This window comes from Gymnoscopelus microlampas, assembly GCF_963454915.1.
Source record: "Gymnoscopelus microlampas genome assembly, chromosome: 1".
Classification (NCBI taxonomy): domain Eukaryota; kingdom Metazoa; phylum Chordata; class Actinopteri; order Myctophiformes; family Myctophidae; genus Gymnoscopelus; species Gymnoscopelus microlampas.
The window spans coordinates 20,642,324-20,660,361 of record NC_139962.1 but is presented as its reverse complement, the minus strand read 5'-3'; the positions used below and the strand labels follow the sequence as shown (position 1 = coordinate 20,660,361).

Below are 18,038 nucleotides of genomic sequence, written 5' to 3'. Positions count from 1 at the left end.
GCCCTTGCCCGCTGCCGAAAGACTGGCTGAAAAAAAAGGACCCTCTGACGTCTCTGACTTAACGATAAATGGACGGGCAGCAAATCACCTTCCCCCAACAACTCCTCCAAGCGTCTCCATACTGCTGGAGCATCACAAACTGCATGCAAATTTCTCTTTAAGAGTGCTGCCGTGGTGATTAATGGGCCATTGCATAACAAAAGATGACTGGGTAAGTGGGGCAGCAATTCACGCCCTCAACAACACCTTCATCAGAATCGGTAGGCTACACAAACGGAATGAGTCGGTCACCAAAAAAGAAAACTTTTCCCCCAATCCCATGTGTCGTTTTTCTTATTATTTAATTACACTACCAATGATACATGTGTTGAAAGTGTGTTGCTCTTGGACTGTTAGTTAGTCTGTTACTACTGTTTTAGCCCTTTGGGGATTAGGCTGTTATTGTTCTTTGTACTAGCTGCTACTCTGACATTTCTTTCAGTCAGGCTGTCGGGAAATACTTGTACTACTCACCTTAAAGTTCAGCAGTCTTTTGTGCACCTGCACCGTAATTAGGTGTTGTGTACATATATGAAGGAAATGTGCGCTCTTTGCATTTTCCCAAGGCTGCCATAGGCCGGTGTTACGCCCCGGGGGGGAGTGGGGGGGGAGTGGGGTTGCATGCCCTGCCAAAATGTTAATCCTAGCTACGCCCCTGGCGTGCGTGCGTGTCTGAGATGTTTTAGACCCCACACACTGCCCCGACGTCAGCGTTGATAGTTGAAGTGTAGGAAAGCATCTGTGGCCGTTGTTTACACGCCCGTGGCGCTTGCTAACCATGCCAGCTCAGTCGTTTGTTGGATGTCGATAGCAGTGGGGTGACTGAGAGGGGCACAGAATGGGAAAGCGCAAAAGTGCGTGTGTGGGTCTCAAACAACAGAAGACGTTCACTGCGTAATGTGCGCATGTGGCTTTATTAGGTCGTTAAAATCCAACATTCTAAGTTTCACTTTTTCAACGTCGCAAGCCCGGGGGAAATGAGCATGCCGACATGTTCACGTGTTTGTTGTTAAAAAAAACGAGCGTCAAGCTCTGTTTTTAGCACCATACCAGCCGACTGTGCGGTGAAAAAGTTGCATTCAGCAACTTTTACACACCTTTCACCTGACTGATTTCCCGACTTCAGCGAGTTCAACGTTTACAGTCTGGACAAAACAAAATTTGGCGTGTTGCCCGCTTTAGGCTGACAGCTAGACTTTGAAAAGTCCTCCCCACTCCCCAGTAATACTGATGACACGCACACACACACACACGTACGCACGCAGGCAAAGGCACAGGCACATTAATCCAATCCCCATGCAGAGTGACTCAGGGGGGTTCAGAGTGACTAAGCCCCCCTGTTGTTAGCAGGCAGCGGTGGTGATGACGACAGCCATGACAGACAGAGCAGGATGTCATGGCACTGCTCCTTTCCACTTTCTGGAAGGAGACAGGAGGGAGGGGGCTAGAACAAAAGACAGCCTGTTTGCAGAAGGCCATTTAGTCAGTCTGCTGAGGATGTGGAAACAATATGATGCACGACATGTTACACCAGTGTTTGCCAAATAATGCCTCGGGGACCCATTTTCATGGGTGTGAGTAAATATATATATTTTTTCTATACACATTTCTTGTCTTTTAGTTTTTCAAAAATAGAACATTTTAAAATAAGCGATCTACAAGCTCACAACGTGTCGCAATGTGATGCGATAGCCTATTATTTTTAAAAGATTGTAGCTTGTAGATGGCCTATTTTTCATAGCAATTTCTGGAAAACCTTTGAATCTTTTGCCTGTAATGACATACCCAAAATAGGGACGTCACGTTGAAATCAGGACGCGTTGGCTGCATAACTGCCAATACCCATATCGCCAAAAAGTCAAATAATGTCCGATGTGTATATATAATATATGTATATAGGCCAAATCTATATATCGTCGCTGTTGAGCAGAAACCTTTTTTTCCCCCGTAAATTAATGCTCTACTTCATCATACAAGAGTGTCGTAGATACAAGCTCAAAGCGCGTTGCAATGTGACCACGTTGTGAGCTTGTAGATCAGCTATTTTTATCTTAATAAATATGAACTCTTTTGGTCATATGAGGTCTCCACCCAACAGTGACAATATGGGTTTGGCTTAACACCACCCACACTGACAGCACTCTCTCCATTTTTGTTCAATTGCTTTTATGGTTCGATGAAGGTCAGGAGAGTGACCCCTGTGTTCCCTGTCCCGTCTCATAAACATGTGGAGGTATTTATGACATTGGCACGTTTATGAGTAGTCACCAGTCACCGCACCATGCTGTACACCTAGGAAGGCCTTTTTTTAAACAAACAAACAAACACAAACAAACAACAACAAAGATAATTATCAATCAACATTTTGAAAACATTCCAGAGATGCGGCAGTGGCTCAGGTCAGGAGGTAGAGCGGCCGCTTGGGAATGGGAAGGTTCCCGGTTCGATCCGGGCTGTTACTGTTGAAGCAATCTGAAACATCACATGTTTAACTCATTCAATCTGGGGACGCATCTGTGTCACTTTAGATTTCTTTGGCTATTTTTGAAAAACAAAACGTGAAAATATGTGCAAATCTTTGAATATATTTGTATACATTTTTAACTCAAATCTTCGCTTCTGGGGGTCACTGGAGCAAAATATTTTGAGGGGGGGTCCACGGACAAATTCATATCATTTTTGAAAAAAGTTTGAGAACCACTGATATTATAGCAACATAAGTAGGATTTAGAAGACATTTGTAGAATCCCCAGAAGTAAAGATTTTAGTATAAAATGCTTTAAAAAACAAAGATTTGCACAAAGTTTCACGATTTTTCCCCAAAACATAGCAGATCTACAAGCTCATAGTGCCGCACTCAGTGCCGCACTATGAGCTTGTAGATCTGCTAGACCAAAGTATAAAATAATGGTTATGGCTAAACAATCTAAAATAACACAGTATACGTTCCCGGTCTTAATGGATTAAGGTAGTAGCACTAAGAGATTACTGTTGAAGTGTCCCTCCCAGTGAACCCCTAAATTCCCTAAGATGAAATCGTTATATAACTGCACCATTTACCTTTTATTACATTTATTTTGTTTCAACCATCCCAGTTCTTTTTCAATTAGATTGGCTGTTTGCGTGTGTCAGTTTTTGGCATCGTTACACAGGATATGGCACAAGACGTGGCCTTAATGAGGAAATTAGATCTGTCTTTCTGGAGGTGTGTGTGTGCGTGTGTGTGCGTGTGTGTGTGTGTGTGTGTGTGTGTGTGTGTGTGTGTGTGTGTGTGTGCGTGCGCATGTGAATTAGTTTCTTCCTGTCTCCCACAACATGACAGTATAAACCCATTCAATCCGGGAACGTTTCTCTGTCATTTTAGATTTATTTCGCATTCAAAAATAGCAGATCTTCAAGCTCAATAGAACCGCTATTTTTGAATAGCCAAAGTATAAAATATGGATAAAGCGGTTACACAGATGCGTTCCTGGTTTTGGGTTAATGGGTTAATATCTACTCAACTGTCACATCCACACTGTATGCTGGTCTCTTTGGGCATCAGAGGGACGCTGTGGAGGTGACATTATTGACGACTTTACTGATCACTCATCATAGACGTCATCGTAGTTTTGTTTTAGTGTTTCATTTATTTTTGCGGAGTAGTGCCTAAGAGTCATGTGTCCGTATGTGAGGCAGCAGTGTATCAGGTGTTACTGTGTCAAAGTGTCCTTGAGCAAGACACTGAACCCCTAACTGCTCCCAATGAGCAGGTTGATGTTGTCCGTCCGTGGCTGTCCAGGGTTAATCTCGCAATTAGGATTGCCTACTACCTGAAATTCAAATAAAGGACACCCGGTCGATCGGGCATTCCTTGTTGGCCAAAGATAAGGAAGAAAGTGTGGCCTTAATCAGTTCAATAAGGCAGTGGTTCTCAACCTTTTTAAGCCTGCGACCCCCTAAAACCATCATATTTGAAATGGGGACCCCCACCCTGACAAACACTTGGAATTGTAAGAGTTTAGGCATTCAATTTAGCTTGACTCGGTTCCACAGATAACTATTGTGAAAACAGTAGATCTATGCGAGGGGTTGTGAGCTTGTAGATCGTCTATTACATTTCTTTGGGCCTCTTTCTGATATGTTTTGACAATTTGGCCAATGTTTGACCAGTTTTTATAGCATAGTTTGTTGATTACTTTTGATGCAGTAATATTCTTTATCTTTTCTTTGTTTTTGAGGTATTTAAAAAGATCTTAAAAGTCCTTAAATTGTCACTTCACTGTCATCTGGGGACCCCACAAAAATCATGTAGGGGGTCCCGACCCACAGGTTGAGAACCATCGCAATAAAGGGACATGCATGTCTTTTAGTTTCCAAATAAGAGACCATTCCGTATTTCAAGGGACTGTTGGCAACCCTACACCCAATCCACCACACGATCAGTGTCGATGTCTGGAGCACGCTGCCAACAGGCCATGGAAGTCAACTCCAATATGTTTTTTCACATTTTGTGGATTCATAATCTCACATCCACAATCTCGTCGCATCCCCCCATATTTGGGCATGACTGATGTAATCAATATGATGTCAGAGCTCCACAGAAAAGTTGTGGCGTTATCAGACACTGTCTTATGTTATATTTTGAGGCAAAACCCTAATTGGAATCGCATGTTGAGAGGCCTCTATAGAGAGCACACCTCCAAACGCACTTTCACTTCTGGCACAAATGCAAAAAGGTCTGATTTTATCATTATTATTTTTAAATATTTGCAGCGATCACTTTTGAGTTTAAGAGAAAAACGATTGTGGCATATTTACAACGTTTACACATGCACGCACACACACACACACACACACACACACACACACACACACACACACACACACACACACACACACACACACACACACACACACACACACACACACACACAGCGGCTTATTCAAACTTAAAGTTCTGCAAATATCTTTACAAGTGCCGGGGTCGAAAGTTGAAATGTGCTGGTAGTTATTCACCGTAACATCTAACCTGATTAAACTAACAAGATTATAAAAAATGTATGTGTTGTTGTAGAGGGCCTGAGGGAGCCAACGTCTGCACGATAGAGGGTGTGTTTTTGGTGTACAATAGTATATAGTGAACTCCTATTACTATATAGTAATAGGAGTTCACAGTAAAATATAGCATTCATTTAACTCTGTTTACAAATGGAACCAAATGGACCTGTAAGGGTCCATCCAGTTCAAGTAACGTTGAGGATTTTACTGTGTTGAGTTTGGTCTAGCTGCAGTGGTGTAAGTACATTTACTCGAGTGCTGTGCGCAAAACGTACTTATGTACATATTTTTCTATATTTTACTTTAACTTATTTTTTAACTTCCACTCCACTACATATCAAAGACAAATAATGTACTTTTGACTCTACATTTCTTGGAAGGGACCTCTGCGACCCAAACTTAAAATAATACATTGTGATTTAACCACTTCATATCTGTTTAAAAGATTGTGAAAATAGCCGGGATGTAATGGAATACTGCTCCCAGATGTTATTGTAACTCCACAAACTTTACTGTCCAACCGAGGTCGTAAAATCTACAATAAACGCTAAAAAACGATTCATCTTAGAATCGATACATTTTCCACACCTCTACTGTCTATCATATTGCCATTTGCCATGTGATCTTGGGGGGCCGTAGCTTAGTGGGTAGAGAGGCCGTCTGATAACCAGAAGGTCACCGCTTCACCTCTCAACCCCAGTCCTGTCCAAGTGTCCCTGAGTAAGACCCTTAACCCCTAACCGCTCCCCCGAGGACTCATCACAACCAGCTAGGTGAAAACCAAATTTTCCGCAATAATAAGGACTAATAAGGTAATGAAACCAAAATAAAGAAATCAACGTGTGTCCTCCAAAAGTGTATAAAATGGAACCATGTACTCGTAATGTTCTACAATGAGTTAAGTTAACACTGAGGACTTGTGAGAGAAACCCAGTGGTGGAAAGTAACTAAGTACATTTACTTAAGTACTGTATTTCAGTAACATTTTGAGGTATTTGTACTTTACTTGAGTATCTCCAATTTCCAACACTTTAACTTCTACTCCACTACATCTCGGAGGCAAATATTACGTCTAACTTTAAGTATATTTTGAAGCCAATACTTTTGTACTTTTACTCAAGTACATTTTGAATTCCGGACTTTTACTTGTAACGGAGTTCTATATTGCAGTATTGATACTTTTACAAAAGTAATACATGTGACTACTTCTTCCACCACTGGAGAAACCCATGCTTCTGCCCTATGACATCTGCCGGGTGACGAGGACGGAGCCACCAGGACCGGCCTAACCCCCAGTGACATTGATTACAATGTGAATGGAGAGCCAGAGACGGGTCGAGGGCGCTGACGGCTCCCGTCTGGGAGCGGATGTGTAGTCAGTGTGTAGATGTGTAGTCAGTGTGTGTGGGCGTAAAGAGGGGTCGAGGTTTGTGTTAAAAGAACGACTCAGTCTGCAGTCACCTCCAACTCTGTCTCTTTTAGCTTTACTCCTGACCTCTCTGAGGGGGGAGGGGGTCACTGAGCATTATGGAGGTCGTAGGGTCATTCCCAAGTGTAGGGGAAGAGAAGCTCCGGTCAAACAGCAGATCTACCAAGCTCACCTACTACGAGCTATGAGTGAGCCCGTAGATCGGCTGTGTTTGGCGAAGACATTTGGTGTAGAGTCTGTAAATGTCTTCGCCAAAAATTACGGCAGTTACAGTTGCGTCTCAGGTCCGTTTCACTAAGACTAGGGTTTAAGTGGTTAACCCATTGAGACCTGAGGCCATTCTTAAAAATGTTTTCTAGATCCTAACAGTTTTTTGAAAAAAATCAAAACATTTTTTTTCCAAGATTTTTTTCAAAAATAGCAGATCTACAAGCTCATAGCGCGGCACTCGGTGCCGCGCTATGAGCTTGTATATCTGCTATTTTTGAAAAGCCAAAGAAATCTAAAGTGACACAGATGCGTTCCAGGTCTTATAAATGTGCGTTTCAAGCTATTCTTAAAAATCTTTTCATCGTCCATTTCTTTTTCCAAGATTCCATTCCAAAAATCATCAAAGATCAGAAGCGAACCACAGATTCCCTGAATATTTCACTTGAAAGGCGGGCAATAAATATTTAATTATTCATGGTCAGTTGGATTCTTTTAAGTGCCAAATCCTTTGTTGAGAGCGCCGGCTCGTCTTGTGTTCAGAGTTGCAGACAGTGTTGTTGTTTCTCTCAGGAGAATCACACTCGGGGGCCCTCATTGCTGCCGGGGGCCCGATGGCTGGGAACGAGACGCGCTCAGGGGCCTTATAGTGCTGCTAGGGGCCCCAGTGGCTGGGAATGAGAGAGAGAGACAGACAGACATCCCAGTGGGGGGTCTGGACTGGAGGGGTCTGCCCGCCCGTGGAGGTGGTAGGAAGAGATGTCACTGGCTAAATGCCTGGAAGTCTCCCCTCTGGCTTCTCTGCATGAGCAGGCCACACAGCGGAATCCTCAGTGTTTGTTTAAAAAACACTTAAAGGTGGTTTAAGTGATTTATTTGGTTAAAATAAGTGTTTAAGCGGCACTATGTAACTTTCTTAGGAATAAAATTTAATTTTGTCCAATCTGGAGAGAGATGGTAGAGAGTATGTTAATACAATAACTTACACAATTGAGGTGGATGTATTTTGTCTACCTGCACTGCTATTGAGACCTTTAGATCGTGTCAAAGGTCATGTCTCACCCTGGCACAGGATCTGACACAAAAGATTACATTTATGCCCTTAGCAAGCAGGCAGGCTCTACTGTATCTGTATTAGCTAAACCTTTCAGCACTTGCGCAGGAAACCGGGTAGAAGTGGAAAGTTAGAAGTGCAGCTTTAAATAGCGCTATATTCTGATCATTGCTACAGTGTTTTCTCAAAAACAGGGTTCTCCCTGTCTGTCAAGCATTTTAGTAAACAGAAAATACATATTATGCTATTTTCTAATAGACAAAGTATAAAATAGGGCATCAAAGGTTAATTTATGTTTTTTAATCTAAATTTACAAAGTAACTTGTAACTAAGATTTTCTAATAATTGTATTGGAGTAAAAAGGACAACATTTGCCTCTGAGACGGAGTGGTAAGTGGAGTGTACATATTGAAAAAGTGAGCATACTCGAGTAAAGTAAACATATTCTTGGGTAAATGTACTTAGTTACTTTCCACTAAGGGCACTCGCCCCATGGCACCATCCTGTGAACATGAGGCCCATCAATCATGCATTGTGCTTGGTGAAGAGGAAGGAAGTGAAATATGGTGAAATATCTCCTGAATACTTTCATGCCCGACTGAATCCTGCCCTTTGTTGTTTTTAAATCGATGCTGGAGGATGATGCCAGTGCTACACATCAAATATTTACGTTGGCGTCTGTCAGCAGAGAGAGCGTTCCCTTTGCACAGCTCGTTAAATGTCTGAAATTAACTACTTCATTGAGCCGCTGATTTAAATGCTGAATTTTCTGAATCAGACTCAACTTTATTGTCACATCACAGGTTTACAGGTGTAAAGACGTGTGAGAAATGTTTTTTTTTGTGCAAGCTCCATTGTTTCTGTTATTTTCATAAAAAGAAAAGAAGAGGGGGGGGGGACAGGGAGAGCAAGGATATCAATAAATCAAACACTAGAGAAAAAAGAAAACATGGCGAGGAGAGGCAAACAACAAAGAAATCTACATATACAGTTAGAATACACATAGCATAATCCAGATGGTACAGTATGCACACGATGTTAGACATAATGTGCATTAACATAGCAGCAGGTACTGTATGTACGTACGTACATGATTGTAGACATTAAGGCGCAATAGAGTACCAGCCCATTGTCAGGTTCAGAAGTCATTACACGATTAAAGTCATTATGTAGTTCAGTGGTTTCCAAACTTTTTTCCATGGAGCCCCCCTTCTAACATCTGACAAAAGCTGAGACCCCCCCCCCCCCACACACACACACACACCTGTGTTTTTTGGTCATGTTAGTAAGCCCTATTACTTTAGTTTTAAACGTTTAAAAGATTTAGAATTTTTCTTTTCTTTAAGACAAGTTGGACTGGTATCACATTGAGAACATACAGACAGTTATGATTGTATGATTTAACAGGCAGGAATTGTGATTTTGTGTAAGTAAAAAAAGAAAAGAAAATTGGACTAAGTCCGGACACTGTGATCTTTGGCACCCCCCAAGTGGGGCCTGGCCCCCAGGTTGGAAAACCCTGCGGCAGAGTTGTCGGGATTCCCCGCGTCAGCAGCTCAGGGGCCCTATGGGGCCCTCAACACTAAAATGCACTAATGCATCTCCAGCTGAGAGGTGGCCTCATTCTTCCAGTTAGTGTAAACTGTGAGGGCCATTTCTTTTTTCATGTTTGCGTTTGAACAAGGCCTTTGTAGTTTTATGACTGTGTTGAGTTGGCTCTTAAATGTTTACAGATCAGCTCCCATACATGGTTGCCGTGAGATGGTGTGTGTCATTAGATCAGTTGGGTTTTAAGTGAGAGGGTGTTAATTTAGATCAGGTGGCTTTTAAGTGAGAGACACAGCGGCCCGTTTTCTCTGCTTTTTCCTAAGGAAATATGGAGCTTCAAATAGGTCTCATCGTTGACCTTTGCAGCTGCCAACCCACTTAAAGCTCTATTGTGTAATTGTTTTGTGTGAATAAAATCTCATTTTGTCCTTTTGTCCAATCTGTATGGTAGAGTATGTTAATACAATATAACTTATACAATTGGGGTGGTTGTATTTGGTCTCCCTCCTCTTCTATTGAGACAATTATTGTGTAGAGGTTGGACATGACCTTTGACACAATCCTGTTTCTGGTTTGACACGAATAAATTAAATTTCTCCCCCGAGCCAGCAGACGGACTCTATTGCACAGGAAACCCGGGTTCAAATCCGGGGTAGAACAGGAAAGTTATATAGCCTAGTGCAGCTTTAAGCCCTATATACTTAGCTGTACAACAAATAGCAAAAATAGCCAATCTGTAGGCTCACATCACGATGTGATGAGTTGTGAGCTTATAGATCGGCTATTTTTTACTTTAGCCTATAAACATTACTTTACGGTGCCTGGTTTTGACCTGTTGCGATGCCTCTCTCCTGATCGCCGTGGTAATGACGTCAGTCACAATGTACCCTGAAGAAGACTTGAAACTAGTGATTAGAAACAATAACTTAAATATTTACAGAGACAATACATCAAGTGAGAAGTGGGGTCATTTTCGTATAGACCGATAGAATCTGATTTATTTTAGCAACCAGTGAAGCCACCCCCCGCTGGCCATTAGATAGAATGCAGGTTTAAGTCACTTATGCATTAAGCTCTTGAGGCAGACTGTTGGCTCACATTATTTTCAAATGCTTCTGCCTTCTCATTAGTTGAAGCAAAATGAAATGGCTGTGTGCGCACACGGCCAAGCATTGCGCTTGGTGCGAGCACGCAATGGGTATTGTTTTGATGAACATTAAATACAAAAGATATATGCCACAACAAAATAGTCTAAATACAGATAACCTTGTGCCCTTGCCCTAAGCACCCTGCAGTGCGGTAGTTATGTTTATAATTTCTCAAATGATTTAAGCATCTACGTGTTCATGTGTTTGTTGTTGAAAAAGACATCAAGCCATAGCCAATTTTTAGCACCATAGTAGCCGTCTGTCGGTGTCGGCTCAGGTGCACAGAAAGCTACTTTTATTCCACACCTTCCAACAGATTGATCTCCAGAGTTGTCTCGACTTCATTCGACTGCCAGTCGGTAATAGTCTGAAGTAGTGTGTTTGGTGGAGAGCCACCACAGTCTGTGCAACACAATCAGAGCACTGAAAATGCAAAGAACATAAAGCAGATGTCCTGCCTCTCCACCTACGTTCGCCTTTGCAGTCGCATAAATAAGATGTCGATTTTGGAAAGATAAACCGACATCTTTAACAATGCCGGTTTTATTTGCAATTCTTTCATTTAGACCTGACATGAACATGGCCCCTTCCCTTCCTGAATTGGCGGGGTTGAAAGGCAGTTGACCCTGACTCTGTCTCTTATGAGACATCCTGTTACTTTTACTCCATAAACAATTTATTCCAAACCTCAGTTTATAGGGAGTGGAGAGAGAATAAAAAAAAATGTTTTAATAAAACCCTTGGTGCCAGCTGTTCTTCCAGTTTCATGAGTGTTTGCGCAACGAGGAACATGAGATTGCTTTGACAGATTTTCGTAGGTGTTTTAAGATGGGTGGCACCAAACAGAAAGGGAAACGTTTTTTTTTTTTTTTTACAGCGTTTCATTTATTTTGTCAGAGCGGTTGTTGAAATGTCAACGTTGTGAACCTTGTTTTGCAGCTGTTATGCTAAATGCTCCTAGAACAAAAATAGTAGTAACCTCTGTCTGTAGTGGTGAGTACGTGAGTATGTGAAGCTACCCGGTTCTCCTCAGTGGCTGGAGCAATTGCTCTGATTTTGCACACAGCCATTGACCATTACCATCTGAACTTAACTGTGAAGCCCGTTTTTCAATTTCATCAAATCTCAGCTTCTTATTAGCGTTTTTGTGTCAAACACTGTCGCCATGGTTACGGGGCTGCCCAGCTATGGGACGAACTGCCTCCCGGGTTGCCAGATCATGTGCGCATATCCCCCCACGGATATGTCGACCGGGTATGGTCTAGTTAAAATAATTCTGAGAGTGAGTGTACAAATGAAACCGAATGGACCTGTAATGGTCCATCCTCAGAGTCAACACTGAGGATTTTCCCGTGCATAAAATCAAGCCACCTGTGCAGCCACAATGAAGGCAGTCTTGCAACATCTTCATCATTCAGTACTATCAGGGCATAGATAGTGTTTAGTGTTGGCTCCTGCAGGGAAGGCCTGCATGCACAGACATGTGCTGTGGTGTTATAAGAAAATACAGTCGACTAGGTGTGTCTCTGCTGCTCTGTTGCCACCGCAAGCCTGAGAACAAACACCTGAATCTGAATCATACAACTCTGGAAGACTGGGAATGCGGTGTCCTGATGAAAAACCAGCGGCTCAACACATGTTGCATATTGTTGCTGTCACTTTGGTTAAGGTGCTATATTAATACACCGTTTACCAAGCCAAGATAGAAGATTGTGTGTGTGTGTGTGTGTGTGTGTGTGTTCCTCTGTGCGTTAATAAGCATGTGCAGCAGTTGTATCTGGTTTGACCGTAATGTAACACTCTTCTGATCAGTGTTTGGATCTATTATGTATGGCACTCTTTGTGCAGATCCAAATAAAATAATTCAAGTGTGTGTGGCCCTGGAGGTTGTGCCGTGCTCCAGCGCGTCTGCCAGGGGATCTGAGGCACGCCTCACTGGAGCAGCCTCTTCAAAACACTGTTTACCCAGGGTGATTTATTTAAAGATGTACGTGTGTGTGTGTGTGTGTGCATGCGTGCGTGGCACATATGATCCCTTGGGATAGTTCAAATCAAAACACACCAGCCTATGGTGCATTCTATGAACTTCGAGAAATGGTCTCTTTCTCAAGGCCTAACATTAAAATAGAAGCTGCATTTTTCAATGTGTGGCTCCCACACTGGGCTGTGATCCATTGATTTGTGCAGATTACAACAGCCATGATGCAGCTGGCAGCAGAGAGCTAGCAGCGTCTCACATTCTGCTGACTAGGTAATTTCCTTCCCTCTGTGATGAGATGACAGTTAAAACCATAATAAGAGATGCATGGTGCTGTCACATCATTCACTGACCAGTTAAAGACTTGAAACCAAACACTGGCTGCTGTTCAAACTGTACACAATAGGATCCGTTTTTTCCCTGCTGGTTCTCAACATCTGACGTTGAGAACTGTTTTAGACTGCATTATACACATAGGACAGAAGCCATTGTTTGGGATAAGTTTGCCATTTTCTGAAATAAAATGGTCACACATTTTCAAAATAGTGAAAATAGCAATGCAACACTTGAGCTTGTAGATGGGCAACGTTTGCAGAGGAAATATAAAATGGGGTTAAGTGGTTGACATGTATTTCTATATTATGATCATAAATGTTCCTGTATACATGAATATTGCCAACCCTAACCAGTCCACAGAAATGTCATAATGCACATGCATTATGACATTTCATGTATGCACATGCATGTGTGCTGCCTTGTGTCATTTTGTTTTATCTTCTTCTTTTTTTTCTTACTGGTGTGCAGGTGCAACTTAAGATTTGTGTGTGTGTGTGTGTGTGTGTGTGTGTGTGTGTGTGTGTGTGTGTGTGTGTGTGTGTGTGTGTGTGTGTGTGTGTGTGTGTGTGTGTGTGTGTGTGTGTGTGTGTGTGCGTGCGCGTGTGCGTGTGTGTGTGTGCGCACAGTATCTTGACGGTTTTGTGTTTGTCTTCCTCTCATAGTACATAAAGATCCCGGTGTCTGCGGGTGGCGACGGTGCCGATTCATCCTCTACAGTACGTGTGTTCTCCTTCTACCTGTCCACTGACAGCAAGGACCAGCCTCAGGCCAGCTTCGACTGTGTCCACCAGCATGTCACCAGGTAAGAAGATGACTACCTTTTTTCACTGACAGAAACAAAATGAAAACAAAATAAAAACTAAGCTACTTAGACTAAATATATTGACAATTTCGTCAACAAATAAAAACTAGACTAAAATGTTAGGGAGAGGTTAGTGGAGAAGAGATCCAGTAGAACTAAAATACAAGTCATTTTATTTATATTTGCGCTCGGTGTTGTGCTCTGAAAATAGCAGATCTACAAGCTCACAACGTTTCGTGCTGCAACGCGTTGTGAGCTTGTAGATCGGCTATGTTGAGCATGCAACCAAGTGTAAAATCAGGCATTTACGACGCCATCAAGGGATGCCAAAATACATTTTAGTTGACTAAATCAACTATAGATTTAGTCGACTATAGTCTTATGATATTTAGTCGACTAAAACTAGACAAAAACTAAAACATTTCAGATGACTAAAATATGACTAAATATAACTAAATGGAATTTTATTCAAAAGACTAAAACAAAATCAAAATGTGCTGTCAAAATCAACACTGCAGGGAAGAAAGGGACGTTCCACTTACTTTCTAAAAAAATATATGTATAAAATTATTAAATAGGTCAGCCATTTCTTTGTATATTTAAGTTATTTGTCATATCTGCCCAGTGGAACTTTTGTTTAGAAAGCCTAAAAGCCAAACAAAAATGTATTTTTTTTTCACATTTGTGCTCCTTTACATCAGTGCTTCTCAAACTTTTTCGTGCCAAGGAACCCCAAATTAATATGTATTTGGCGGTGGACCCCCACCTGAAAATATGTTGTGCCAGGGACCCCCAGAAGCAAAATATTTGAGTTCAAAATGTTCGCCTTTTAAAAAAAGATTTAAAGATTTGCACACATTTTCGAGATTTTTCAAAAGCCAAAGTATAAAATATGGATAAAGTGGTTAAAATGACGCTTTATTAGCTCATTTTGCCCCCCCAAGGACCCCACTTTGAGAACCAATGCTTTAAATACAAGGAGTGATTCTTCTTCTTCTTCTTGTTTTGTCAGCCTGTAGTCAGGGATCATGTTAATCCCAGTTGGTTTTCCACACATTAAATCCTACATTGAACCCGTCTAGCGTGAGAGCTATATCTGTACCGTGACATAACATAAACACCACCATAAAGCACCACAATGCCACATGATTGACACTGTGTTGGCCTCACTTTATGGCAGCTATATATTGTAATGGTTGAACGCTGTCCTCAGCCGGCCCCAGTACATTCTAAGTTGCAGTCGGTAACACTATATTACTTAAAGGTCGGGTCTATAACGCATTATAATCACATTTATAATGCGCTTATGAGGCATTATAACACTGTTATAAATGTTTATAGTCATGTTTGACAACCTTTATCAAGGTTTATATAACATATTAAAAGTGCTGGTCATAATGCATTATAAGCACAGTGGAACAGCACATTATAACTACCTTAACTTAGTTAGTCATAAAGTGTCTTTGTTTCAAGTTGTTAGGTGTTGTTATGCATAATTATAGACACAAGGCATTTTAACAAGTGTTAAAATGCCTTAGTATACGTGCATTATATAAATGTGGTTATAATGCATTATAGAACCAACCTTAATATAAAGTCTTACCAAAATGTATGATAATGAATGAATGAATGAATTATCAAATTGATTACTTTGATTAACTGCTCATGGATGAAAGTTCATGTCATAATAACTACATCAGAGACTGTATCATTGTTTACGTGTTTTCCTTGCTTACTTATAAGTCGCTCTGGATTACGAGCGTCTGCCCAATTGCCTAAATTGTACGTGAAGTCATGCATTGCTGTTTTGTTTTCAGCAGGGTCTGTAACGGGTGGCCAATTTGTATAACATTTATTTTGGATTTTACATAAATGAACTGATAGGCTGTCTGTAGTAGGTAGGTTCCTGTAGGGACAGTTACATGACTAATAATACACTGCTAGACTGCTTGTGATTTTGCCATATCCATATCAATAGTTAACATTACCATGTTAATGGGTTTTTTGTAGACTACTGGTTCAGCAAACAGTACATGGTAAATGTAGGCTTAAGAAATAATATTAGTCTGATGTTCTTCTCAGTGGGGTATGATTCTTAGTGTACTCCTGTCTGGCTGAGCATTCTGTATCATATACAATACTATGTTTCCTGTGCTTATTGATGTATCCAAAGCACATCCATCAGCAAATATTCAAAAGCCTTACAGCAGCTTTTAATGTCCTGTGTCACAGCCTGATACAAAATGAAGCAATGGATTAGCACACTTACATTCACAGTGAAGACATTGAACATCAGGGAAAACATTTTTTCTAGTCATGGAGAACACATCTTAATAGCCTAACCATGTGGTATTCCCACTCCAAAAGTTAGCGCACGCGCTCACCCTGTTCTTAGTTTCAGATGTTTTCTCTTAGACACACTTTTATCCCTGTTTAGGAAACAGAACGCTAGCGTGCAGGGCTCCTTTCATGCCATTTCACAAATCACAGACTGGTACTCGGCCTGACAAAAACCTTCAGTTCTTTTTTTTCTTTGCTTTAATCCCTGAGACTGCTTCACCCCTATTTTCTGTTGATTTCACAGCGATGGTCGGGACCGCCTGGAAGGCCAGGGCAGCATCCAGGACAAGATCACAGTGTGCGCCACTGACGACTCGTACCAGATGACCCGGGAGAGGATGAGCCAGGTGGAGAAGGACAGCTGGAGCCGCTCTGCCATTGAGATCAAACCCGGGGCCACACATCCAAGTAAGACCACTCTACCACTTAAACCCTATACTTAGTTGACTCTATTCACAAAATCTTTCTAAAGATTGTAAAAACATTTTTTTATGTTTTCATAAATGAAAAGGAAAATCAAAACTTTCAAAAATAATATCATAAATTATAATAATATCAACATTTTGCAACACTTGAGCTTGTAGATGGGCAACGTTTCCCAGAATTTCCCAGCATAACATTTGGGAAGGCTTACCCTAGTCTTCATTACCCGCCGCCTATGCCGTACATTGTGCTTTAAAGTGCATCAGTGGTACAGTGGGAGACATGCACTGACAAGCCTTCACATTATTATGCAATATTGTTACTTTTCATAATTCTAGCTCTGGCTCGGGGCAGTTTGGGCCGGTTCTAGACCGGCTGTGTTGCGTAACATCAGGTCCTCAGCTGATGAGGAGTTTGCAACAGATGTCACAATAGAGACACGTTTGAAGCTACTGTCCGCAACTTATTTTAATGAATGAAACATTATTTTAACCAATGTGTATGTAGAGTATGTTGATACAATTTAGTGAGTACGTCTTCCAACACTGGTTAAATTGCATTATACAATATAACCTGTAAGTAGCAATACCACAACGTACACTCTGTTACAAAGTAAAAGTTGTGTATTCAAAATTGTACTTATCTGTAAGTAGTTTGGAGGTGGTCTCCCTACTTTGACGTTTTTAGACACTGGTTCTGGGTAGAACTAGGACACCTACTGGTTGAGGAGTAGTACTGCCTGAATCATGAGCCCAACGTCATGCATGGCCAGTGGCCACTGTGGCCAGGCAGGGCTTCCCTCTTGATAAGCGGTAGGTAGGTGTTTGGTCTCTCACGTAGGAGACCAGGGTTTGAGTCCCCAGGTAGGACATAAACGTTACGTACTGTAGCTTTTTTAACGTGTTCTGCATTCTCTTTTCTGTGATACATGTGCTATTATCAGGCATGTCAAAACATGGAGCGCATTATTCTGTACACCATTAACATACCACCAGTGGTGTGAAATACATTTACTCAAGTTCTAAGTACAATTTTGGGGTACTTTTACTTTACTTGAGTGTGTAATTATTTGTAATGCTTTATACTTCTACTCCATTGACTCTTACTTAGTTACTTTGTAGATTTAGATTATTATTCCAAAATTTACATTAACCACATAGGCAAAAAATAAGTTCACAACACGACGCGTTATGAGCTTATAGATTCTGAAAATTCTGAAAAATGTGAGTACTTTTACTTTGGTACTTTTAGTATATATTGATGCCAATACTATTGCTATTTATTGTGGTATTGCTACTTTTTACATAAGTAAAGTATCTGAGTACTTGTTCCACCACTGCTTAGCACCCCAGGGTTATTGTGTAATTCAGTGAATGTTTTATGAGGTGTTAGTGACAGCTAGTGAACTAATGATAATATGTAGCATTATTATGTGCTGCCTGTGGATTCTCCTCTCTCACTTGCACTACTGTTAGAAGTACTCTGATTTCTTTTACCTAAGTAAAAGTGTCAAGAAGTGGTGGAAGTGGCAGAAGTTTAAAGTATCGAAAAATGGACACACTCAGGTAAAGTAAAAGTACCACACGCAGCGTGGCGGTCCAGACACCCTAGGCTGCAATGCCAGCGTGTCGCGGGTTCGAGTCCCGATGACCTTTGCTGCGTGTCACTCCCCATCTCTCTCCCCATTTCCTATC

General features: G+C 41.4%; 1 protein-coding gene across 1 annotated transcript in view; it reads left to right on the top strand.

The window, feature by feature from the left end:
* The window catches only part of LOC311042210 (RNA polymerase II elongation factor ELL-like), a 38,551-nt gene that overhangs the window by 9,350 nt on the left and 11,163 nt on the right, over positions 1-18,038 (top strand). Inside the window, exons 3-4 of the mRNA XM_084052804.1 lie at positions 13,442-13,581; positions 16,166-16,329. Of these exons, the coding sequence (XP_083908930.1) occupies positions 13,442-13,581; positions 16,166-16,329 (304 nt within the window). The remainder of the gene's footprint in view (positions 1-13,441; positions 13,582-16,165; positions 16,330-18,038) is intronic.